This window comes from Sander lucioperca, chromosome 12, assembly GCF_008315115.2.
Source record: "Sander lucioperca isolate FBNREF2018 chromosome 12, SLUC_FBN_1.2, whole genome shotgun sequence".
NCBI lineage: Eukaryota > Metazoa > Chordata > Actinopteri > Perciformes > Percidae > Sander > Sander lucioperca.
The window spans coordinates 1,414,728-1,442,031 of record NC_050184.1 but is presented as its reverse complement, the minus strand read 5'-3'; the positions used below and the strand labels follow the sequence as shown (position 1 = coordinate 1,442,031).

General features: G+C 40.9%; 1 protein-coding gene and 1 long non-coding RNA gene across 3 annotated transcripts in view; both read left to right on the top strand.

The window, feature by feature from the left end:
• Window positions 1–27,304, top strand: part of LOC116050869 (paired box protein Pax-7-like) — an 89,205-nt gene that overhangs the window by 23,651 nt on the left and 38,250 nt on the right. For both annotated transcript variants that reach the window (XM_031301094.2, XM_031301093.2), the window contains exons 5-7: window positions 6,164–6,363; window positions 19,677–19,842; window positions 21,821–22,020. In XM_031301094.2, coding sequence (XP_031156954.1) covers window positions 6,164–6,363; window positions 19,677–19,842; window positions 21,821–22,020 — 566 coding nt within the window. The remainder of the gene's footprint in view (window positions 1–6,163; window positions 6,364–19,676; window positions 19,843–21,820; window positions 22,021–27,304) is intronic.
• LOC118496466 lies at window positions 3,505–4,371 on the top strand. Its single transcript, XR_004899040.1, has 3 exons — window positions 3,505–3,670; window positions 3,796–3,805; window positions 4,282–4,371. It is a non-coding gene; the product is annotated as an uncharacterized LOC118496466 (long non-coding RNA).

The window sequence follows — 27,304 nt, the reverse complement described above, 5'->3', positions numbered from 1 at the left end:
TGAGAGACTAGTTTCACCTGAACTGTGATGTCAAACCGTAGTAGGCAGCCTCATTTGAAATGCATATCTGCATGCTTCAGATAATCTTCCATGGCTCTTTCTGAACAGCGGCATGGACACATTGTGTATGAGTAAAATCAGCTGCACAATAAATATTTTGGGACTATTTTCAGTGTGTTTGTCTGGGCTACCCTGGGGCCCATAGTGGAAGAATGGTGCTACACACATCACCAAGGTGGTCCAGAGAGATTAGCACCCCTCATTCTACTCCAACTCTCAGCACTGTGCCCTAGGGGATGCTAGGATATGCAGGTTTTGATATAGAATTGTACTTACCAAGCACAAGAAAATTGTTTTGTCATATAAATAACCACACAGAGCTGTTTGAAGCATCATTTGTCCCTCATTCCTCTGCCTGGCTCTCTCTGTGAACATGTCTGAATGCTGCGCAAGTCTTGACCCGCTGAACCACTGAACTTGTTATTGATAGACATTAAATCCACAAGGCAGCTGGGGCCTGTACTACAGAGCAGGATTTGGGGTAAGCGGGGTAACTTAGGGTTAACTTTTCACCTGGATAAATCACCATGGTAACTTATGCTGAACAGCTAACCAGCTCCAAAGCAGATCATGTTCGAGATAACAGATCAACCCATATTTAAAGTGCTGTGGACTGTGTACAGATTTCATTCTGCCATACATTGTGTGTTTTAGTTTTACCAGTCCCACCGGCATGAAGCTAACAGAATAAGGGATTTTGACACACACACATATATATATATATATATATATATACCCCATGTTTAATCCCCCCCCCGCTATACATCTAAGCAACACCTTAATTTAATGGAATACACAAATGTAATTATAGTCATATGTGAGAGTGTCCTAGATGACCAATGATATTATAAAAGAAACAAAACTCCGACACTTACAGATAAATAGCCTTGTTTATTGTGATAAATGCGGTTTTATCTGAAATGCATTTGTGTTTGCCCACAATGAATGAGGACACTATTAATAAGAAGACTACAACAGAAGTTTGCTTATTATGCTTCAAAACCAATGCGTTTCGAATGCCTATTCGTAAAAAGATTATTTAAGACGTGCCTGAGTTTCACCTCTTTTATAAGTGCATCTGATACACTGTTTAATTTGGAGCAGTGTATGCTGCTACTTTCCATTATACAGTGATATAATGAGCCTATAATCTATGCATTTACACAGTATCAGCAGTCTTTCCTGCATTTGGCAGCAGCAAATGTGATGCTTTTCGCCTGGTTTTGTTTAACCTCTCCATATTTGTCTAATATTATAGTTTTCTCTTTGCTCTTCTGCCAGTATACTTGTCCATGATTGGTCATATGCTACAAACCCCTCCCCATTTATGTGATTGCACTCATGGCTGGATTGGGTAACCCTGGGTTGATTGATTGAGTTGATAACCACCGTCGTGTGACCGCCTAGCATGATGTGGGGTTAGTGAAGCCAGATAACCAGAAGATATCCTGGATACTTTGAACTGGCTTCGTAGTACAGGCCCCTGGACACTTATGGTACGATACAAATGTTGTGAGATGCTCTCAGAATCCACATGGTCCCGGGTCAGGGACTATTCATCTGTCTACACCTATTGTGGCCTGGCCTGGATTCTGGGATGTCCAGGAGAAGTGATGGTGGTTTTGAGGGAGGTTAGATAGCATCTCTCTTGTAATAGACACATTGTTTCCCCATCAGTGATTGTGAGAAGTCTGTTCTACTCTGGGTCCCACAGTCTTCAAGCACCGCAGCTCTTCTATTGGTGCTCTACCATCTCTCATTTTGCAGATGTCAATGTCCCCTCAAAATAAGTTTACACACTACTCATTTACATTAAATATGTTTTGAAGATCATGTTCACTCAGACTGAAATTGCTCTGTCAGTCATCTCTGCTGCCTGACTCTTGTATGTGCTTTCAGTGTGGCCTCTGGGACTATTCTCCTTGTTCCATTTGTAATATTTTTATTGCTGGAACTGCTTTGATGCCTTTGCCATCATCATGTGCTTTCTTGTTTGTGCTTGCTCCAATTGTGTGCCATATGTTTGTATGTCTTAATCCCTGTTGCTTAGGCCTGCTGTAATTATAAATATAATATAATTTATATATATATAAAAAATGACCACTGTATTTGAGGATGCCTATTGACAACATAGGCTGCAGCTGGAAATTATCCGTAGAGGCTAAAGCTGATCCTTAACTGTACAGTTAATTAAAACTAAACTAGGCTCATTCGAGATGAACTGCGCCTCGCCTGTAAAGTGGACGGGAGCAAATGTTATTGTTAGGAGGATAACTCCTTGAGATGAAGCATCTTGTTTTCGAGGGGGTCCTCGAGACATAAGACAAAGACAATACAGCACATGTACATTCACACTCGCTAAAGCTCTCCCTCATCCCATCTCGCCAACCCTACCCGCCCCACCGACTCCTTATTGAAAACAAATCCGTGTATAAAACATATTGTAGTATTAAGAGGCATGACAACATTTAGCCCATCCATACACATGCATATATATATATATATATATACATATACATATATATATATATATATATATATATATATATATATATATATATATATATATATTATATATTTGGGTATATAAAACAAAAGTCCAGTCATACATGAGGAAAACATTTAAAGCAACAGTTTGCATGCAAGTAAGTAAAGAGCGATGTTTTGAAGGAGTGCAAAGAAGCAAAGAAGTGACAGATCTTAGAGACCCAGGCAGGCTATTCCAGTCTGAATGGGCTTTAAATTTAAAGGTACGTCTACCACTCTCTTTGTAGATGTTTGGCACAGTGGAGAAGTGATATTCAGTGTGTCTCAATCTATAGCTGGGTCTATATGGAATTAAATATTCCTTCAGGTAAGAAGGATAATCAGAGTAAACACATTTAAAAATAACCTGGTACCAGTGATACTGTCTTCTGGCTTTTGGTGATAATACGTTCAGTGAGTCATACATTCCACAGTGGTGAGTAGTAAAAGGACATCTCAGCACAAATCTGCATATATTATTGAAAGCAACATTTAATGGTTTCAGATTTGATTCTGATGTGTTTTGATAGACAACATCTGCATAGTCTAATATAGGAAATATTAACTGTGACACAATTCTTAACCTAATCACTTGAGTGAAACAATTAATAGAGCGATACAATATTCGTAAATTACAGTTGATCTTTTTTACAACAGAATTTATATGATACCTAAAGGAAAGTTGTGAATCAAGCCAAAGGCCCAGATATTTAAGTTAATCAACTTGTACAAGTGGAGTTGAAAGATTGTTATCTTGATTCAATGTAGCTGATCTGGTGGGGAACAGTATGTTATATGACTTTTTTCTTATTCAGTAGAAGGTGGTTGGATTGGAAACAAAGTTGAATAGCATTTGCAAGTTAGATTGCAGTGAGAATTGAATCTTAGAGACAGACACATTAGATGTATAGATCACTGTGTAATCTGCATATAGATGAATATAACAGTCTGAACAGATTTGAGGAAGATCATTAGTAAATAAAGAAAATAGGAGAGGCCCTAAGGAAGAGCCTTGAGGGACACCTTTCTCCATTATTAAGGACTGTGATACACAACCATGAAAAGAGACACGCTGATGTCTACAGTGAAGATAAGAATTAAACCAGAGAACAGAGTGTTTAGAAAGGCCTATCGCATGTAATTTGTCAAGAAGCATATAATGATCGACCATATTGAAAGCTTTAGTCAGATCTATGAATATTGCATTAGTCAACAACATGTTGACTAATGCAATATATACATTGTCTAAAGAGGATGAAACATCATTGGTAAATTTTAGAAGAGCAGTAGTTGTAGAAAAATTTGGTCTGAAACCAGATTGATTTGGTGACAGAATGGAGAAATCATTAATATATTTGAATAATTGTTTAAATATTAGTTTTTCAAACACTTTTGCTATACTACTGATAATGGATTTAGGTCTGCAGTTGTTAAGATCAAGTGCATCGCCACCCTAACTCTGGCAGACTTCCACATTGATGGAACCACACAGGTGGATAACAATAAATTAAATAAATCCGATAAAGGAAATGCCAGTACATGAGACGCGAGCTTAATGAACTTGATCTCCAGGCCGTCAGGATCAGTACTATTGCTTGACTTTAATTCGGAAATTGCCTGCTAACGTCAGTAGGATTTATTATAGCAAATGAGAAGGAGCTGCTAAGCTCATCTGCCAGACTAGAGTAGGAGAAGTTAGAAAATTGTGAGCTACAAATAGAGGAAAAGTGTTGATTAAAAGCATTGGCAACCGCGGAAGGATCACTAATAATATCATTATTAACTTTGATTTTGGTAGCAATGCTTTTAGTAGAATTATTGAATAAAGAATTAAGACTTTTCCAAAACTTCTTAGGATTATTAAATGTATTAGACAGAGAGTTTTTATAATAATTCGATTTAGCATTTCTTGTTTTAGTTGTGCACATATTTCTTAATCGTTTATATACAGCCCGTCTGCTGAGTCCTTTGACATATAGGAACACATTTCCCATGCCTCATCTCTTTGTTTAAAAAGATATATTAAATCAGCATCAATCCAAGGTAAATGTTGGCCCTTGACCCTAACTGATATCCAAGGTAAATGTTTGTCAATTACTTTAAGAACTTCAGTGTAGAAAAAATTCCAAGCATCTTCAACAAAAGGAATGAGGTGAAGCCTATTCCAATTTATATCTAATAAATCTTGGATGAAAAACTCAGTGTTAAGATGTTTACTCTGCCTTACCCTGATTACCTTGGGTGTGTACACAGTCTCCAGTTGTTTTTATTATGACAGAGTAGCTGTCAAAATGCTCTACATGCGATCTGTTGCTGATGTTAATATACTGTAGATGATCCGTAATCTGAACGGATTTACTTCCTCTGACTAAACTAAACTAAACATCATAGTGTTGAGTCAGTTCTGAACCAATCAACGGCGGTGTCTGGTTCTAAAACCTGCAGCTACCTTGATCTCTCGAAGTTATTGTTGCCCACGTGTGCATGACGTCAGAGCAAGTCAGACACAAATCTACCCAGCATGCATTGGGCGGCGATCACAGATGATCGATTCTGCGCAGGCCTGGCTCATCTCCAATGAGCCTATTGTTTCACCAACCTGTTTCCAAGCTCAATAATGAACTGTTAAGCTCATCCCGTCTCTTGCTTGAAATCAGTGTTGCCTTTTTCAGTATTTAATCAAACCACCATACCCTACCTACCTGCTGTAGCTGTGGATAGTGTGGGTGAACAAATGAACACACAGTGTGGTCTGTACACTATTCACTCAATTTCACCTCACTGTAGATGTCTCTTTTGGATAACTATACATTGTGTGTTGACAGGTTTGATGACTTTTAATAAATGCTGGACAAATATGATATTGACAAGTTGGCTCCATTTTGTGTTGATTTGTTGTTCTGTTGTTTGCTATGGTCCTACTCTCAGTCTGTTGTTTCAGATTATAATGTTGTTTATAATCCAGTGGGCAGTATGAATCAGACGTTAGGTTTTCTTTTCAACCACTTTGGTCACTGCTCACCTGAATGCTATGTGTAAAGTTGAATTACTACATATATACTGCATATTATTATATTGTATATGTGAATGCAACCATCTCATTTCATTTTAAAAATCAGACGTTTGCCACCTAAACAGTTTTGAGCCAATAACGATGTGATTTATTACATGGTCTCACTTTGCAGCAGTAATTAGCAATATATGAACCTGCTACAGTAATTAGAAGTAGACATCCGAAGATAACTAGGTCCCCATTTTGAAAAACATACCTTATGAATAAAATACATTCCCCAACCACAGAATGGCTTGAATAAAGCCTAATTTATTTTCTGTATGTTCATCAACCATCCATAAGAATGGCAGTACATTATACGTACAGTTTGATCAATAATGTTTAGTATTACCAGTATTATCAGTAGACGACCAGGAAAAATCAGCAAGCCAATCAGCATCTTTTTACTACTAAGTATTTTAAATGAGGAGCCTTTTGATTTAGTTAGCTTATTGTGTGTTTATTTTTATAGAAGTAGCACATATTGACAGTATAAAACATGCTGACATGAATGTGTTTGTCCAGGTAGTCGGATGGATGAAGTGTCAGACGTGGAGTCGGAGCCTGACCTCCCCCTGAAGCGGAAGCAGCGCAGGAGTCGCACCACGTTCACTGCAGAGCAGCTGGAGGAGCTGGAGAAGGCTTTCGAAAGAACCCACTACCCCGACATCTACACCAGGGAGGAGCTGGCCCAGAGGACCAAACTCACAGAGGCCAGGGTCCAGGTAATACACTCCCTTCCATCCATCCATCCATCCATCTATCCATCCATCCATCCATCCATCCATCCATCCATCCATCCATCCATCCATCCATCCTACCATCCATTCATCCATCCATCCATCCATCCATCCATCTATTCATCCATCCATCCTACCATCCATCCATCTGTTCATCCATCCATTCTACCATCCATCCATCCATCCAATTCAATTCAATTTTATTTTTGGTATCAAATCATAAGAAAAGTTATCTCAAGACACTTTACAGATAAAGTAGGTCTAGACCACACTATAATTTACAAAGACACAACAATTCCAGTAATTACCCCAAGAGCAAGCATTTAGTGCGACAGAGGCAAGGAAAACTTCCTTTTAGGGGTAACCTCAGACAGACCCAAGCTCTTGGTAGGTGGTTGGGGGTGTGATGAACAGTGGCAATAATAGTCACAATAAAGATAATGGAACTATGACTAGAAATAGTAGTTGTAGTAGTTCATGGCGTAGCAGTGCACTGCAGGGCATTACAGGGTGTAGCAGGGCACTGCAGGGCATAGCAGGGTGTAGCAGGGCACTGCAGGGCATAGCAGGGTGTAGCAGGGCGTAGCAGGACGTAGCAGGGCACTGCAGAGCATAGCAGGACCACGGCAACAGCTGCAACCATGATTTAGGTGCCACCCTATTCCAAGGAAAACTGCTGTGCAAAAAAACATAAGGTCTTCGGGGAATAACCTCCCCAGAGCTAAGTTAGTAACAAGCATTTCTGGGACATGGATGCACACAGATGGAAATAGATAGGAGAGAGGAGCTCAGTCTAAAACTATAACAGCATAACAGCAACTATAACTGAGCCAGTTCTATAAGGGTTGGTAGATGAATCTGACGACTATGAAGAGAAGCAGAGAAGAGAAGGGGTGCTGTGTTTGGAGATATACACCCTCCTCTGCTGAGGAGAGTCAAAGAATCAAAGAGGAGAGTTTTAAGTTTACTCTTAAATGTGGTGACGGTGTCTGCCTCCCGAACCCAGACTGGGAGGTGGTTCCACAGGAAAGGAGCCTGATAGCTGAAGGCTCTGGCTCCCATTCTACTTTAATGTAATTCTGCATTCTGGGAGTGCAGTGCTCTAGTGGGACAATACGGTACTATGAGCTCTTCAATGATGGTGCTTGACCAGGATTAGTGGTCAGGAGAAGGATTTTAAATTCAATCCTGGATTTTACAGGAAGCCAATGCAGAAAAGCTAATACAGGAGAAATATGATCTCTTTTCTTAGTTCTTGTCAGGACACGTGCTGCAGCATTCTGGATCAACTGGAGAGTCTTAAGGGACTTATTTGAGCAACCTGACAATAAAGAATTACAATAGTCCAGTCTGAAAGTAACAAATGCATGGACTAGTTTTTCAGCATCGTTTTGAGACAGGATGTGCCTAATTTTGGCAATGTTACGAAGGTGAAAAAAGGCTGTTCTTGAGGTTTGTTTTAAGTGGGCGTTAAAGGATATATGCTGATCAAAAATAACTCCTAGATTTCTGACAGTTGTGCTGGATTCCAGGGCAATGCCATCCAGAGTAGCTATATCTTTAGATAATGAGGTTCAGAGTTGTTTAGGGCCCAGCACAATAACCTCGGTTCTGAGTTTAACATCAGAAAATTGTAGGTCATCCATGATTTTATATCTTTAATGCATGCTTGAAGTTTAGCTAACTGACTGGTTTCGTCTGGCTTGATTGATAGGTATAACTGGGTATTGTCCGAATAACAGTGAAAGTTAATTGAGTGTTTCCTAATAATATTGCCTAGAGGAAGCATATATAAGGTGAATAGAATTGGTCCAAGCACTGAGCCTTGTGGAACGCCATGGCTAACTTTAGCGTGCCTGGAGGATTCATCGTTAACATTAACAAATTGAGATTGATCAGATAAATAGGACTTAAACCAGCTTAGTGCGATTCATTTAATGCCAACTAAATGTTCCAGTCTCTCTAACAGGATGGTACGGTCAATAGTGTTGAATGCAGCACTAAGATCTAGTAAGACAAGTACGTCCTTTGTCTGAAGCAGTTAGAAGGTCGTTAGTAATTTTTACCACTGCCGTCTCTGTGCTATGATGCATTCTAAATCCTGACTGAAAGTCCTCAAATAAACTATTGCTATGTAGAAAGTCACATAACTGATTAGCAACTCCCTTCTCAAGGATCTTGGAGAGAAAGGGAAGATTAGATATAGGTCTATAGTTGGCTAAGACTTCAGGATCAAGGGTGGGTTTTTTTCAGAGTTGGTTTTATCACAGCTACTTTAAATGACTGCGGTACATAACCTGTTAATAAAGACATATTGATCATATCTAGTAATAAAGTGTTAACCACGGGTAACGCTTCTTTAAGTAGCCTCGTTGGGATGGGGTCTAAGAGACAGGTAGATGGCTTAGCTGAAGAGACCTTTAACATTAATTGTTGAAGGTCTATAGGATAAAAGCAGTCTAGGTATATGTAAGGTCTTGTCGTTCTTTCTAGAGGTCCAGTGTTTAAAGGTGAACCGGGCAAGAGGTGATGAATTGTATCTCTAATTGTTATAATTGTATCATTAAAGGAGCTCATGAAGTCATCACTACACAAAGTTATAGGAATAGATGGTTCAATAGAGCTGTGTCTCTCTGTCAGCCTGGCTACAGTGCTGAAAAGAAACTTTGGGTTGTTCTTATTTTCTTCTATTAGTGAAGAGTAATAGTCTGATGTGGCATTTCTGAGGGCCTTCCTATAAGAGTCCTCTGTTATATTAAAGCACGGCATTGAATTAAATGCTATTGGAATATCTTCCTTAAAGGTGCTCTAAGCGATGTTGGGTGACGTTACTTCTCACTCCTCCCTCCTCCTCATCCCGTCCCCTCCCTTCTGTACTTCAGCGCACTACCCCCAAGTCAGTCCCAAGCAGGGCTCTGTGTCTGTCAGACGGTCTGAATGAGATACTGCCATACAGCAGAGCAATAACATTATACACAGCCGATATATAGGGCAGGTGGATTAAATAATGTGTCTTTATTAGTTATATTTTGAATGTGCAGACAGTTTTAAACATGAGCAGACATCTTCCTAAAACACATCTGAGCTATTACAGTCCGGGGGTTTATAAATTAATTAATGTATCATTGACATGAACAGGTGCCACATTTAAAGAGGTTACTTCCCCAAACAGTGGACACAAAAGAGAAGGAACCACGTCTCCATGTGTGTTAACTCAGCAGAATAACGTTAATGGGAAAACCTGATCTACAGGAGAATACATATTTAAGAAATTAAGAATTTAAGGAAATTAAGTGTTAAAAGCTTAAAATGTTCTGGGGGAGGACCCAAGACCCCACCTAATATGTGTCCCATGACTGTTGAAAAGATGCCTATTCCTTTGGGTTGCCAGGCCAGCTGTCATCTTACTATGGATTTGAACTGGCAACCTTTGGGCCACTTGTCCACTTCTCTAACCTCTGGGCAACCAACCGCCCCAGGTGATCACCTATTATTTCTACCAGCCCTCTCTAATATAGCAGGCTAAAATTGGCCAAGTTTAACCCTTTCAACCCCCTGTTTACTGTTGCTTGGCGACACCGTCAGCTGCTCCAGGACTCTCTCTCTCATTGGCTATTGTAAAAGTACTGACACAAACATAATCGTAATCATCCACATTTTTACTCCTAAATATCAAACATGTTTGGAATTTTCAGGGCGAACATCGATACCGACCCACGTCCTAGACCAGATTTCTCGCTGATTATCGGGGAAAGGTGAATTTGGCATCAAACCTTCCGAAGCTCCTGTAGTCTGAGCCAGGCTTAACCTCTATGAGCAATAGCGAATATTTCGGTGGTTCCAATGTGGCTACATGGATATCCAGATAATGGATATGGAAGTGAGAATGTTGGAGTTTAGAGAAGATGTCTCTATAAACAGATATCTGCATATGAATGCAGATACATAAAAAAACCCACTTCCAATACAAAAATCTTGTCCCATTGCCTACAGATATTGCATTTTTTTCAAGCTGTTCTGTTAACCTCTATGATTGGATGTATTATTGCAAAAGATGCCACATTACTTAACAGATCAAGTTCCATATTTACCCACTGAGTTCAACTATTACTCACACATACATACAGTATAATGCAAGAGACTGCCAGCTGTTCACATCCCAGCTAAGAACCCTGTCTTTCATGTCTGTTAGCTTTTGACAGCTCCCCAGTGTCCCAGTACTGTTGGAGAAAATACTGTAGAGCTGTAACAACAGCTGTTAGGTGTTCAGCAGCGGGGAGGGGGCCACATTCCTCATGCATGTCTCACTCCCTGACATCTTGGCTGGAATCTGTATTTCCCACCATTTTCAAGCCCACCACTCATTGTAAAATGCACAGCGCATCACTAAAGGGTCTGAGGCTGTCTCATGGGAGCTTTAATCCACAACTGCAACGTGGATCAATCAAGAACCAGGAAAAACCCAGAGTGAGAAAACAGTATGGCATGGAAACCAGCCCACACTCTGTTACTTAGTTCTTATACCTGCAGACCTCAGAATGATCTATGCAGGTCATCTTACATCCACTGACACGTTTCACAGTTTTTCAAAGAGGAGCAGTTAATGTACAGTCTTTGCTTAAAGATTTGGACATCTATAGTTCCAGTGATATTGCTAGATAACTGCCTGTGTCTGTAGCATTAAAGTCAGAAAGGACGCAGTAAACTCACTATCAACGCCCACTAGAGTTTACCCGACAATTATAACACTTTTGTGTAGCAAACTTTGCTGAGAGTTCTCAGCTCCTACACACACACTAGGGCTGTTGGAACAAATTCCCAAAGTCAAATATAATTTGAATACTAAAAAGAATCAATACTAACTGAATGCTGCGATTCCTATTTGAATGTTTATTTTTTATAAATATGTTGGCTAAGATTAGCGAATATCCCTCTTTTCGTGTTGGCCTACCCGTGTCTGAAAACAAAATGCTCATGTCATGTCACATCTGATGAACAATAAGTTAATGGGAGTGAGAAACACAAGGCATTGTGAGGTCTTAGAGCACGGAGCTGACGTTACAGTAGAGAGACTGAGTAACATTAGTAGAGAGAGGCTCATTAACGTGACACTCTGCAAGAAACAGGTGCTTATAAACCACTAACATAGTAGTGACAGCACCGTTTGGCTTAGTAATCAATGCCGTTAGCATGGTGGCTAACAACGGCTGTTACTCCGTTTATAGTCTAGCTTGTCCAGCCCTTCCTCCACAGCACTGCAGAGGAAGGTCTGTCGAGTCCACATTCTGGATGGGAGAAAAACGTGTTCTGGTTTATTTGCCTTTCTTTAAACCAATCACAATCGTCATGGGTGGTGCTAAGCTCTGGACGGAGCCATGGTGCCTCTGCTAAATAGCCTTGGGAAGGAACTTGTTTCGGTGGAACACGTTTAAAAGTTGTTTTAGTCATGCAACAGAAAACTCTGAACAGTTTTTCCTTGCAGAGATCTGAGGAGCAGTTAACCATAGTCCTCATAAATCCACCGGAGATTTCCGGCGGCACCAGAGCAATCCCCGGAAGTGGAATATCGTGGATATAGACTACTCCGTTTATGACATGTCGTTTCGGCTGTGTTTGCTAACATGATGTCATTGTGCTAACCGAGCAGTGTTAGCCTTTACAGCAGAGCCGCTTCAATACACTTATTAGATAATGTTTCATTACAGAGTTCTCTGTCCGATTGTCTTTCACATAAACTGTATGTCTTAGCAATAGATTTGAAACCAAGCCTAAAGGAATTACTGGAATTGTTGGGTCTTTGTAAATTATCTAGACCTACTCTATCTGTAAAGTGTCTTGAGATAACTCTTGTTATGATTTGATCCTATAAATAAAATTGAATTGAATTGAAATTGAATTAAAGTATCGTTTGCTTTCTAGCTAAAGTTTTATCAGCCGGTTTATTACCGTTAATGTTAGCTTTGTTTGTGTTGCTTGAAATGACGGATGAAGTTGGATGTTGTGGTTCTCATGTTTGGAATTTTGAGTTGCAATCCTTGCACACCGCTGTTCTTTTTTTACAACCAGCATCGACTACAAACTCTTTAAACCAAATGTTACTATCTATTTTGGGCATATTCCCTTCCATGCTGGCTGCCTCCTACGTTTGCCTCTACTGGTCTGCGGCGATCTGGAAGGTTGCCTAGCAACTTGGCACGGTGGCGCATATAGCACAAAGATGTTCCAAAGATAAAATGTAACTTCTCAATACCTTAAAAAATGGTACAGCCTAACTATTACATAAATAAAAAGTCAAGTCCTTTCAAGTCATCTGTCTCAAGTCAAAGTTAAGTCTCAAGTCTTGAATACCAAGTCAAAGTCAAGTTGAGTCATTTATCAATGTAAGTCAAGCAAGTCTCAAGTCCTCAAATTGGCGGCTCGAGTCAGACCAAGGTTATAATCGTTAACGAAAACAAACAAAATAACGAAAACTAGGAGGGAAAAAACATTGTCATTAACTGAAATAAAATAAATACGAGGCATTACAAAAAACGATAACTAACACTGTAATGTCTGCTTGCAAAACTAACTAAAATAAAATAAAATATTGAGTAAATGTCCTTAGTTTTCGTCTTCGTCAATGTCTTTCACAGAGCAAATAACGTTATTTCTTTCAGAGTTGACATTTTCGATCATAGACCTGTTTTATGCAGTCTATGCCACAGACATATATAGTTCTGGACTGGGAACCCAGAAATTCCGACATTCCATGTCAAATTGAACACAACATAGTCTGTGACCCTCGCCTGGCATCATGGCGGTACCGAAAGTCGGAAGAAAGCGGCAGAGTCCTATTTGATTATGACTCTGTCGGATAAAAGCAAGTGCCTTGCAGGGGAAGGTGGTAAAATAAATTATGTGGACAATTAATTAAAGGGAAAAATCCCACGAATTTGAAAGTACATTTGAGAAGCGCGCACAAGGAGGCTAACCTAACTTACCATAACAAGGTAAAGGAGAACGCAAAGCCCCCTTCCCCCGAAACAGAAGCTAACCCCGGTACAGGGCATGGACGTATGGGTACAGGGCATGGATGTATGGGTACAGGGCCAGGCAGCATGACGGAGACAACCGTAGGACAGAGAACACTACAGGAGGGCTTTCACCGGCGACCCGATAGCTGCTGGTTAGTAAAGAAGTGTGGGTTAATATGTGTGTTGATACTGGGATGTCTACACAACTGTGTGAGTCGATTGACTTCAAAAAGTTCGCCACTTTACTCGAACCAAAGTTCAAAACACCTGTTCATGTATGTCTTCTTTAGTCTATTGGCTATTAAGGGTTTTTTCTGGTACACGTCACTTGCACATTTTGCACTTACTGCTGCGTCTTGTGTAGACTATTTGTGCTCATCCTCATATGTACATTTTATGTACCGGTAGTATTGTCGAATACATTGTGAATACATATTTCTAAAATTGTATGATGTTTTTGTTATTATTACACAATACTTTTTCTGGCCTTTTTGAATCTTGTCCCTTGACAAATAACCCATATTATTAAAACTAATAAAAACTAAACTAAAACTAAGCATTTTCAAAAAATAAAAAATAAAATAAACTAGCAAACCTGTTTTAAAAACTAATTAAAACTAAACTGAATTTGAAAACAAAAAGTCAAAATGAAAAAAAAAACTAATGAAAAGTGCAAAACTATAATAACCCTGACCATAAGTCAGACTCGAGTCAAGTCGTGCCACTCTAGTCCCCCACCTCTGCTAAAAGGAAAGCGGAGCCTGAAATCCCAGCAGCAGCAGAGGGAGGAGGACAGGATGAAGGACTGATACTGACTCATGTCTGTGTTCTTCATTCTTTTTTAAACTGTAAGGAATATTATACTATGATTTAGAGTGTCGTAAACATTCCTGTTGCTGCTCTAGAAACAATATTTAGTCATTTTAAAATAGATTAGCCAGACTCTGGAAGTATATGCAAATCACAGTTCAAATCCCTTCACTATAAGCCTTGTTTAACCAAGGTTATTTTGTGATTATTGTTATTTATGGCATACAGTGGCATCTCTCACAAAAATGTGAAGGACAACTAATATCATCCCTACTTTATTACTGAGCATTTTTGTTTCATACAAAAGACACATCCAAATTATTATTCAATTTGAACAAAACAAAGAATATGCAGTTTGGAAACTGCCAAATAAACACTAGCACACAAGTTATGATTTACAATGTTAATATAAAAAGAGCATGTGAAATGATATGATGATATGTCTGTTCACTTGTATTACAGGCTCTGACTTACAGTGTGGAGGTATGGGGCAACACCTACAGCACATTACACGCATAACGAGCCATAAGCATAGTAAACCATGTTGGATATTGTGATTGCACTAACATTCTGTTTTCAAGGCACAGGCTCGGTAGTTTAGAGATCTGGTACAATTGAACACTGAACAATCTGTCTATAATTTAAAAGGAAAGTTTGGGAAGTGAAAACTTCTTCCTACTCCTTTTTCGGAAATTACATTTTTATTTATGTTGTTTTGTTATGCTGTTTATGAATATGTGTATATTGAGAATGTGTTATATGTTTTACTCTTAATCAATGTTTGAAATAAATAAAATAAATCTAAAAAATCTAAAAGCATGTCAGATGGTGCAATCAATGCAGCTCTTTGATGTTAATTAAGAAAGAGTAGTGATGCAAGCAGAGACATAGACATGTCATCAACTTGCGTCATCCCTCTGCAACGCTCTCATGTTCGGAATGTAACAAACACTAGATTTGTATTTATAGTGTCAAATCATAACAGGAGTTATCTCAGGACATTTTACAGATAGAGTAGGTCTAGATCACACACTATCATTTACAGAGAGCCAATAAGTCCCCCCCCCCAAGATCAAGCATTTGTTGCGGGGATAAACCTCCTTTAAACAGGCAACAACCTCAGACAGACCCAGACTCTAGGTGGGCGGCCATCTGCCGCTATAGGATGGGACACATAGACACTGTTACAGATATACAGAAATATGATTCATAATAATTATAGCAGTTGGTATGATGAACAACTGCTTTGTTCGCAGTACTGCTGCTGATATTCATACAGGAGTCGACAGTGACAGACCTGGTCCCAGGCAGACTCTGGTCAGGCTACTGGATGTTCAGGAGAAGGTGAACATTTTCCTCCTTTCCAAAGAAAAGAAGGAGCGGAAGTCATATTTACATATATCCACACTTCAGTCGGAAAAAGCCCTTTGACTCTATGAAGCAGAGACTTTGCTCTTCAGCTGTCATGTCTCCTACCAACTCTCTGTTGTAGGATCCTTACTGAGCCACTATCCACAGTCATGTCTTTGGACTATTGAGTTGATCTGCCAGACTCTACTTCTTCTGCTTCTCTTGCAGTAGTACCTGAGGGCGTCAACACCAGTTCTAATTATTTCAGTCTCCTCTACAGAAATAAGAGTCCAAATGATCTTCTACACTTGAAAGGCATGTTTCCAATTGCTCCAAATGAAAAAAGGAGGATTCCTGGAGAAAATGGGCAGGTGGAAAGCTGGAGGCAATACATAGATTCCTGCTCTGTGTGTGTGTGTGTGTGTGTGTGTGTGTGTGTGTGTGTGTACGCGTGCATGCGTGCGTGTGTGTGTTTTAACTCATACGAGTGGTATATGGCTACAGTTACCTGTATGTGGGTCAGTGTGTGGAGACAAATCCAGGCACTGTGAGTGTGTTTTCTGCAAAGTGTCAGGCTGCTACCTGCCCTGAAAGTCTCTCTTTTTGTTGGCTTTAATTAAGAACTTGGAAATTAGTGCCCTGCTGAGTTGAAAAAGAAGACAGTTTAGCTTTTGGCAATACACTCCCTTGGTCATTTCACAATCTGCCTGATTTAGCTCAGTGTACTGTGTGTGTGTGTGTGTGTGTGTGTGTGTGTGTGTGTGTTCTTGTTTAACTACATTCGTGAGGTCCAAAAACCGGGAATACAGTATACTCGTGGGATCCGGACAGCTTTGTGGGCCAAAATGCTGGACCCCACAACTTTAAAGGGCTGTTTGAGGGTTAAGACTTGGTTTTAGGATTAGGGTTGGAATTAGGTTATGGTCAGGGTGAGGGTAAGGCTTAAGGTTAGGCATTTAGTTGTGATGGTTACGGTTAGGGTAATGGGCTAGGGAATGCATTATGTCAATGACGGGTGTGTGTGTATGTGTGTGTGTGTGTGTGTGTGTATGTGTCATACGAGTGGTATATCGATAAAAATGCAGTTACATGTATGTGGAAAATGTGGATATTAAACTCACAAATGACACTTATATAGAGCTGAGGGATGCTCCAGGGGTGGAGGTGTGGCTCCTTGTGTTTCCTCTAACTTGGTCTCCGAGTTAATTACACCTAGAGCCAAGCCAATACATTTTGAAGGCCTTTTTGTTAGACCTCCCTCTGCACCTGCAGAGTCTATTATCCGTTTGAATGCTACCATCAACGACCATCAATGATTATATGAGACAACTTTAATATGAACTGGCTTTATAAATCTTCAGAAAAAAATATATTTGGGAATTTAAATCGAACCCAATTAATTAATAAGCCTACACAAGTCACCCCTTCATGGCAGTCTACCTGACTGGATACTTGTCACACACACTAATAGATTTTCTCAAGCCGGTGTTTTGTCACACTGCTTCAATGATAACTCAGTTATTTTCTGTGTATGTAAGATAAAAAAAAAATACCCAAAATCATCACCAAAATTAATCAAAATTAAACAATATAAGAAATTAATCCAAACTTATTTATTAATGATCTTATTTCCAGTGATGGGAATAACGGTGTTATAAATAACGGCGTTACTTTTTTTCAGTAACGAGTAATCTAATTGATTACTCTTCCCATCTTAATAACGCCGTTACCGTTACTGCCAAAAAATGCGGCGCGTTACTATAATTGAAGCTGTTTTTTTCATCAGACCAACTAGATCTCAGAGTCTGAGCCGAGAGGCAAAAACCGTTTTTTTATTGTTCTTCCTTGGTTAATGGGCAGTGCACGACACAAGCGCATAAATGCTGACGATTGGCTGAGGTTGAGTAAAATGTCATGTTAAGCCAATCAGAGGTAGAGTTGGGCGGGTGTTCGAAAGCACGCATAGTCAGACACACAACGAACAACACAAGCGAGTCAGTCAACGAGAGAGAGACAGGTATGGCGTTATGAAATCAAGGAGAGGGTTAACTTTTCCTGCTACAGATTTTCCACCGTGGTCAGAAATAGAGTTTAGATTCTCAGCCCAAGCCCGAGTCCGACCCGAGCCCGACACGACCTCGGGTCGAGCATTTTTTTTTTTTATCCATTACCTATTTAGCCTAATTGGGTGGGGAGAAAGCTATGCCATAATCAGAAATATTATAAATATGTATATATAAGCTATATAAAAGTAACAAATGTGTACAAAATTTAGGCTGCAGTTACAAAATGCAGCACTTCATGCACGGAGTCTCCTCCTCTGCACGCATCACACCGGGCCTGCTGTGCTGTATTGTGTATCTTAAGTGCAACATGGAGCTTGAAGATGTAAAGAAAAAAAGAAAAACAGGAGAATTACCTTTGAGCAAGTGTGGAGGAAAGTCGGAGGTATAGAAGCAGTTTAAACAAGTCGTGGGCAGTGACAACAATATGTTGTTCATAATTGTTTCTTTTTTTTTTACGTTTCTTCATTCAGATCCATTTGCGATCCTTTCCATTCTGATTACAGGCTTCGTCCTTGTTGCATTATTCTAAACAGATTTCTGCAGTTCAAACAACTCGGAATTGTAGTTGAGAACATCAGTTATAACGGCCCACGTATTAAAAAAGTGTTGGGTTTAAATCGGGCTCGGGCTCATAATTACAGTTAATGTGTCGGGCCGGGCTGGTCTCGGACGCAACGTGCTCGGGCTCGGGTAGGTTCGGGCTTGATTTTTTGGGCCGATCTAAGCTCTAGTCAGAAAACACAGGGGAGACACTTTGTTTCTCTTACTATATGACTCTAAAGTCGGTACACGCTCCAAAGCTAATCGCCATCACTCTCACTTCTCCCTTGCTCTATCACCTACCCACACACACACACACACACACACACACACACACACACACACACACACACACACACGCCGGCTCGATGCACACACCAGCGCAAGTATAAACATCAGGCCACTTTTATTTCCACTACAAAGAGTGTATATATTTGTTATTTATTTTTGGTATAGTGCTTAACAAGTATAATTTAATTTTGCCCAGTTGTGGCCTGTTGAGGTGTTGTGTTATTTGTATTGATCCACTATATGGCTCTATTGGCAGCAATAGAGGCAGTGATGTTTCCTGTTTCCTGTACGGGACTCTCACACCGCATCAAAACACAACGAAAAGTCTGATCTCTGTTACATGACTGGCCACCACAGCGTGACACAGGGTTGAATTTCTCCAAAAGGTGCAATACAAGGTGTTCTTCGGCTTCCCCATGCGGCCTCCACCACCACAGCCTAAATGCACTACCCCCATTCAAAATAAATGGGAAGATTTGTGTTTTCGATAGGAAAGGGCGCAGGAAGACCTGTGGCACACGATGGGCCATTAACTTACCCTGTAATGCTAATGAAGTGTTTGGGCTGAGATGAGCAGAGACCAGCATAAATACTTAGATACCGCCTACGGCTGTGTGAGATGCGTCTTTGCCACCGCCATTCTGGGACGGACATCTGACCTGATTGACCATAAAGACTCAGACAAAAAGACTCTTGTGCTGCTTTTGGATGTTCATGCGAAATAAATGCCAAACTAAGTAACATGGAAAAACATTTCACAGATGAAAAAGTTTTTTTTACAATATTTTAATGTTATGAACTTGTTTAATTTAATATCACAAGAGGTAATGGTAATCCTTATTTTAAGCTAACATTAAGTTAACTGTTAAGCTAACACTACGGTGTGTCAGGTAAAGTGTTTTTTTATTTCAATAATTAGTGATATATCAGTAAGAAGCTGAAAATTATGTTTGTCATAGGTTTGTTATTAAAGCGGCAGCTCCGCGGCTGAACTGCAGTTCCTCGAGTGGCTGCTTGAGCAGAGTCATTCCCCGTAGAGCCCCATGTTAAAAAATCCAAACTTCGTAGCAGAAATAAACATGTTTACAGCCTAGTACAAAAAACGTTCTTGGTCAGACAAGTTCATTTGTAATTTGTTAAAATGAAACAGGAAAGCTCACTCTGACTCTGAGATACAGTTGAATGACTAATGAAACTGATCCATTTGGGTTTTTGCTCTTTGTTTCAGGTTTGGTTCAGCAATCGAAGGGCCAGGTGGCGAAAACAAGCAGGAGCTAATCAGCTAGCAGCTTTCAACCACCTGTTGCCGGGCGGATTTCCTCCCACAGGAATGCCAACACTTCCTACATACCAGCTGCCAGAGTCCAGCTACCCAACCAACACTCTGTCCCAAGGTAGAGAAGATAACACATTTACACTTATAAAATAAAATATAAAGATGGGTGACTAATGACAGTAAACAACAGCATGCAGTGTGTTAGTAAGGTGCTGTCTCACCACAGGCCTCCACAACCGCTTCTCCAGGTGTGTGGAGCGCTACTGGAGGGATGAACAACATTTTTCCAAAACATATTCCCTCATTTGGTGTTTTGATAATGATGGTGGTGGAGAGCGTTGTCTAATATGTGGCTTCACAAACTAACATGGGTGTGGTTTAAAAAAAAACAAACAAAACAGTATACCGTGCAACAGTAGAAGTAGAAATGTGTCCACCGATTTGGCAAACTCTTCCCACCATGAGAGCTATTCTCTCGTGATCTTGTGATTCTTGCATGATCCCATGATTTTCGCTTGATCTCATGAATCCACTGCCTAACGTGACTTGGGCAGACATAGCAGAGGGAAGTTGTAAATACAGAGCAGGACGAGGCATCCCAGCCTTTAAAAAAAACTACTAAAAATATTGTTGTGATTTGTGAATGCATTTTGAAGCTGGAATTACATGATTACTAGACATTTGCACACTGTAGTTTATTTCACTACATTTACTGAGATATAACATTACATATACCGTGATAGAAGATTTTGCCATAACGCCCCCACCTAATAGTTATGTACTTTTATCAACATTATTTACAAGATAAAAAGTAAACAAAGAAAACAGATGCAGTGCAGTCAAAATAATTATTGTTTCACAACAATAACCCAGTTCGGATCAGGGTTATCTGACCTGTGTTCAACCCTTCTTTTGTCAATTCAAAACAAGCCAGTCAACACGGGTTGAGCCCTGGTCATAACAATTCAGATACGAGCTGGGTCACAACCATAGAATGTGAAAATAATAGGCATAGCATCAGTGATGTCATCAATTGGTTTATGGACTGCCTTCGCCATCTCGATGTGACGGTTTTTGACGAGAGGGTGGAGCTAGGGAAGGATGACGTGGCCAACCCACGTTGTTTTGCTTGTAAAGAGGGAAAGTTGACGATTTTCAACCCTTCTGAAGCAAGTCATCCGGCAGAGATTTATCAGCCTGTAAACACTGACCTGGGTACTGGTAGAAAAAAGGCAGACTTTCTCTTAACTTACCAGCTAATGCTAGCTGTAGCTAGCTAGCTTAGTTGGCAGAATGCTGAACAAGACTTGAAACTAGCAATTGAATATAATTACTCAGTAAACATTTTCATAATGAGTTTATTGTTTCAATTGCTAGTTTCAAGTCTTCTTCAATACAGCATGATGTTCATTTTGTAAATGAAGGTCCTATTTATTTTAAATAGACGATAAAGCAGGATATGCTTTAGGACCTGTCAATCAGGACAGAGGCTTAGCAATGCTAACCATGCTAACACTGTGGACATTAAAATAGAATGTGTTTTCACTTCATCAAAGTTGATTGAAACACTTGTAAAATGTCTTTTTAGCGTTCTGCAGCTCTGTGTACTGCCACACATGCTGACAAATGTCTCCAGTACCCGGAGGTCCGTGTTTAAATCTCCACTGAATGACTCGCTTCAGAAGGGTTGAAAATCTGCAACTTTCCCTCTTTTAGCCTTTAGCTTAGTGCAGCACCATGAAACAAATAACCAACACTGGCTTAGCCGCGTCATCCTCACTAGCTTCGCCATTTTGTCTAAATATGGTCATTTCTGGCTCCAAAAAAACAAGATGGTGACGGTCAAAATGCAGACTCCTGGTTTCAAAACTGCAGTCTACAAACAATTTGTGAGGTCACAGATTATGGTTTAGTCCTGTTTAGCACATAGACTGGTAGCAGTGGGAAACTGCTAGCCTAGCTCCTGTCCTGTGTACATACTTGAGCAATTGAAGAAATATATGTGTTATTGCACACAAGGAAGGTACAGGAAGGGGAAGATTAAGCTGGTGTATCTTTAGGTGCTCAGCTTTGTGCTGTTGTGTTTTGCCCTTCAGACGGTGGTGGCACAGTTCACCGTCCCCAGCCGTTACCTCCATCCACCATGCACCAGAGCGGTCTGTCCAGCACTGACAGCAGCTCTGCCTACGGTCTGGCCTCCAACCGCCACGGCTTCTCCAGCTACCCTGACTCCTTTATGAGCTCTGCAGCACCTAGCAACCACGTCAACCCTGTCAGCAACGGACTTTCCCCACAGGTAAGACCTGCTGGACTATTGTAACATTTAGGCATGAGGATATCATAACATAACTAAACATCAACCGGACCAGTGTTGGGCTGTTTTCCTGGCTCAAAATGAGGCAGAGATGGTACCATCCTGATCATGTGCACATAAGTGCATGCGTACTTAGCCTTTAACTGGCTCAAGCAAACACTTTCTACAAGCAAAGTTTTTTTTTAAAGATTATTTTTGGGTATTTTTTATATGATTAGATTGTGCAGATTTCTGCACATTAATCTCTGAACTGTTTCAGCTGACCTCATGATTCTCTGAATCAGCTGAAAATATTACACTAATGGGTTGTAACGTTAACTAAGGGAACCTTTTTAAGAAATTGGATGTGCTTGGATGCAAGAGACAAGAAGAAAGAAGAAAACAATATTTATCTGTTTCAACACACCACATTCCTGCTGTTGGGAAACCTGACTCGGTTGAAACCTGTATATGGCTGGAGTGTGTTTGGTCACTGTGCTAAATTGTGGCCAAAAGATAGTCAGTAGTGTCTATAATGTAAATGCCTGTATACAAAATGTTCAACTACTGTAGTGGTCCCAGTAAAAATTTGGTCTTAAAGTGTATTGAAGTAGCATATTACAGGCAGCATTAGGAGTAATGCATTATAAAGTAACCCGTTACTGTAATTCCACTACTTTCAGCAGTAACTAGAAACGTAACTACTTAATTTATAGCTTAATTTCAATTTAAATAACGCAATAACAATTACTGAAATTTAAATGCACTCGTTGCTCGTTACTTTTGTCTTAGTCATAGCAGGCAAACACAGCCTATTCCCTGGACTTTTTATGATCTAATGTTAGTCAGAAGCGGCGTCTCTTAGCCCCTTGCTGCTCAACCGCTCTGATTCACACCGGCCAGGTAAGGACGAGAGCTACCGACAACACATACAGAGAGAGAGAGTCTACTGTCTAGTCAAGACAATACAAGCGCAGCTTACATGTAGGAGTCGTTGCTGCCTCTAGTGGTTGGAAGAATTAACTCCAATCACTACAAGAGAAAGAGGGGTATGTGCTGATTTATCGTTGTGGTGCTGCATCGTCACGGTATAGCTTCTACCTGTCTGTCAGAGCACATTTAGGTGTTTGGTGTTTTAAGCCCCCAACATCGCCTTCCAGGCAGCGTTGCAATGGTTATGTTTAGGGTTAAGGTTAGGGTTAGCTGCCTGGAAGGCGACGTTGGAGGCTTAAAACACCATCGAACGCACATTTAAGTCCCGCCCCCAACGGAGCAAGTGAGTCCGTCTGCAGCCTGCAGGACCCTTCAGGTTACACCCTCAGCTTCAAGTTACGCCCTTTTCAATGTGTGATTGGCTACTCGTTGCCATGACGCATCATTTTAGCTAAATTAGATAACTATCTTAACTTGTTAATTCCAAAATGCTTTCCTGAAACACTGGTAACGGAAAATGAGCCAAAGAAAGTTTCCACTCATCTAGCAATAAGAATGTGCATTCCTACTCTGTAACAAGAGTGTGTATAAAGCATGGAGTTGTTCAGTTTTACTCATTAGCGTCTGGATAGCTAGCTTGCTTGTTTTAATGCTACACTGTCTGGTGACAGAAAATAAACAGTGGCAGCGCTGAGTCTAAAGTGGGTCCCACTCTCTTTGTACTGATTTTGTGTATTCTCTTCTTCCATCAACACATTGTGGCATCACTGGGAGGAGTTCTACCTGTTCGTCACACGTACGGCTGTAGTCACAGAGACGCTGACACGCTGGTGTGTTGAAGTGTTTCCCCGTCAAATTGTGTTTCCCTCCTGTTAAAATGATAGTATTCCTACGTTGTTAAGGGTAGGACATAAGGTTTGGCTCAGGTTCAGGTAGGGGAAACAAATCTCAATGGGGAAACAGTCACAACTCGGGCAGCACGGCGGTATCTGCGGCGTTTTGTTCTGACTGCATCTCTAGCCTTAACACAGTCCAGTCCTTCTCAACATGTCCGCAGCTATGCTAACTAAGTTAGCCTCCACTCAGCGTTATGCCTACCATATGTACAAGTTTCTACTTGCGGAATGAATGGTCCGTGACACGTTCATACAACTCGAGAGGCTTCTCGTTTATTTGTCTCCTGACATTTGAACAGTATGGGCCGTAGCATACAGCATTACATCCTAGGACATTTTTCCGACTGCCTTAAGCAATGTGTATCATGCCTCCTTGTGGCAGCCTCATCACTATCCGAGTAACCTTACGCCGTTATTTTGTTAATGACAACTCCCCCCTTTTGAGTTGTAGGATTATTAACAGTTTGGAGCCAATAGTGCAACATCCCTTCTTATGAAAATGATACATTTTAGATATAACTCTTGAGGCACCTTCTACAAGTCTTATTAGTTTCTGTAAATGATACACCATATACACCACATATGATTTTGTAAACAATATCAACAAGTGCTTTAAACAATGATTGTCAACATGTCCCCTTTCTCCACATTTCACATTTATGCATACATTCTTCCACATTTCTTCCCTTTTTTTCTCTCTTGACCAATACTTAATAAGATGGGGTAACCTGAGGATATGAGGTACACTGCTCATGCACCTCCATAGCTGCTGGAGATTATTCTGCTCCAATAGGCAAGCTATGTGTTAGTCTTTCAGTCTCTCTGGTGGATGGATAATTCTCCCCTGTTAAGACACACGAGCTTGAGCAGGGAGCCGTACCACAGGTACCAGTGCAAATGGCCCTCATTTACGAAACGAATGTACGACAGAAAACAAGCGTAAAACTGGTGTTTGTTCATTTCCATGCAAAGCTCGGCATTCATCAATATGGACGTGAGCGGAGGCTACGATAAAATCTCACGTCAAGTTTAAACTTGTGTATGCAAGTTTTCGAGTCAGTGTGGACTTGCGGTGCAACATATAATCAGTTCAACAGGAGAAGGAGAAGTCATCAGTTGATCACTTATCAGCAATGGCAGATCTGGCTCTTTTAGAAGACCTCTATGCGCCGGTACAACAGTGCACACGTACGCACACGGGCCACACTACTATACACGGCAGAAAAATTCTGCAACATTGTTTTAGCCTGTGGGGTTCTGGACAACATTGCGCAGGAAAACATAGTGCCATAAATGTAGTGATGGAGCCGGATGACCCGATGCCCAGAGAACAGTGTCCAGCACAGCACCAACTGGAGGCTATATGAAGGAGACAGGATATTATTCCTCGCTTTCAAAAGGTATAGTGTTATGTTTGGCAATGATATTCAATACCGGAGACATGACGATGCACAACATTTTTATTTATTCTTCAGGTTTTCATTTCTCTTTTAAAATGTTGTTAATGGCCACAAGTGAACGATTTATTTCTGCCATTGACCGACATATTTTAGCTTGTTTTTCCAGCCCCTCTGCTGTCAGGAGACAGGGACGGGGGTGGTGGTCCAGCACGGGGGGGGAGGACACACGCTCTCCCTCACAGCTCATGGTTGCCTGGCTCTGACTCATGAAAAAAAGTAAAATAAAAGACACTGCATAAACTCTGTTACTGTGTGTTTATTTAAATATAGGTACACCATGTAGGCCTTAGAGATTGCAATATAAGCCTGTATATTACTATTAGGACTATAGCACACATATGTCAAGGATGTATTTAAATTAAATAAACTTCAGCTGGAGTTACTACGTTACTGGAGTTACTACAGCCTTTAATACCAGTTTTCAGGCTGCCAAATAGTACACACATTAGTGCAAATGAACCTGAAATATCAGGGTTTCAATCTCCACCTCTGAAAAGTGCCGCTTCTTAGCCGGATTACATCTCGCCATGTCGTAAATTATAGGAGCGAGGCCTCAAAACCGAGAATATATTGGGGCGTGAAATTTAAATTACAATCGTTTCCACTGCCGCTGCATTTATCAATGTACGACCATTCTTACGCTCTGATTGGTGTGATATGAACGTTTCATGAATCACACGTGAAGCCTGTCGTAAGATGATTTCTGCACTCATATCTGTGCTGGTTTCTACGTTAGGTTGATAAATGAGGGCCACTCTGTCTAACAGGCGAAGGTGGAGGTGAGGACCGGGAAGGTGGTTGGCTCTCGTGTAGGTAGGAAAGTTGGGCGTGAGTGTAGCCTGTTCCTCCGCAGTGTCCCATGGTCAGTTTGGATCAGGTAAAACCTCAGAGTTGGGTGTGGCATTTGGACTGTCCCTGTTGTCGTCCAACCTGACTCACTGTCAAGTTTGACTGCCACCCTGTCCCCTGGATTGAGAGGTGGAAGTGGTCTGACGCTGTGGCGTTTGTTATAGGCACGCCTGTAGCTTCCTTCAGCCTTTTACATCAGCTTTACACACTTTTGTGAGGTCAGGCCATTTTGGAGACAGTATGGTGTTGACTGTGGGCACTGTTGTTTTGATCTGTCGGCCCATCATGAGCTGGGCAGGACTGCAACCCGTGGCATGCAGCAGAGTAGCTCTGTAGCTCATGAGAACCTGGAACAGGTCAGCCATTTGAACCGCCCTCTCAGCCTCCCCGTTGGACTGAGGATAGTGGGGGCTGGAGGTAATGTGTTTAAAGTCATAAGTCACAGAAAAGTGTTTGAACTCCTTACTTGAAAACTGTCCTCCGTTGTCTGTGTGTAGCTCGTCTGGACACCCCCACCTGGCAAATATGTTTTTAAGCCGTGCACAGGTGGTCTCACTCGTCATGTCAGTCAGATGGGCTATTTCGAGATAGCGAGAGAAATTATCAATAACGACCAGATAGGTCTGCTTGGCGAACTCACAGATCATAGACTCATAGACTTTTCTACCTAGCTCTGGGGAGTTTTCTCCCCGGAGTCCTTATGTTTTTTTTTTTTTTTGCCCAGCATATTTCCTTGGATTAGGATGGCACCGAGATCTTGGTTGCAGCTGTCCTGTGGTCCTGATGCACTCCCTGCTGCGTCCTGCTACGTCCTACTATGCTCCACTGTGCCACGCTACACCCTGTAACGCTTGCAGTGCCCTGCTATGACATGAACTACTACGACTACCATTTGTAGTCGCTGTTCCATTATCTTTATTGTGACTATTATTGCCACTGTTTATCACATCCCCAACCGGCAGCGTCAGACACCGCCTACTAAGAGCCTGGGTCTGCCAAGGTTTCTTCCTAAAAGGGAGTTTTTCCTCGCCACTGTCGCACTAAATGCTTGCTCTTGGGGGAATTACTAGAATTGTTGGGACTTTGTAAACTATAGAGTGTGGTCTAGACCTACTCTATCTGTAAAGTGTCTCGAGATAACTCCTGTTA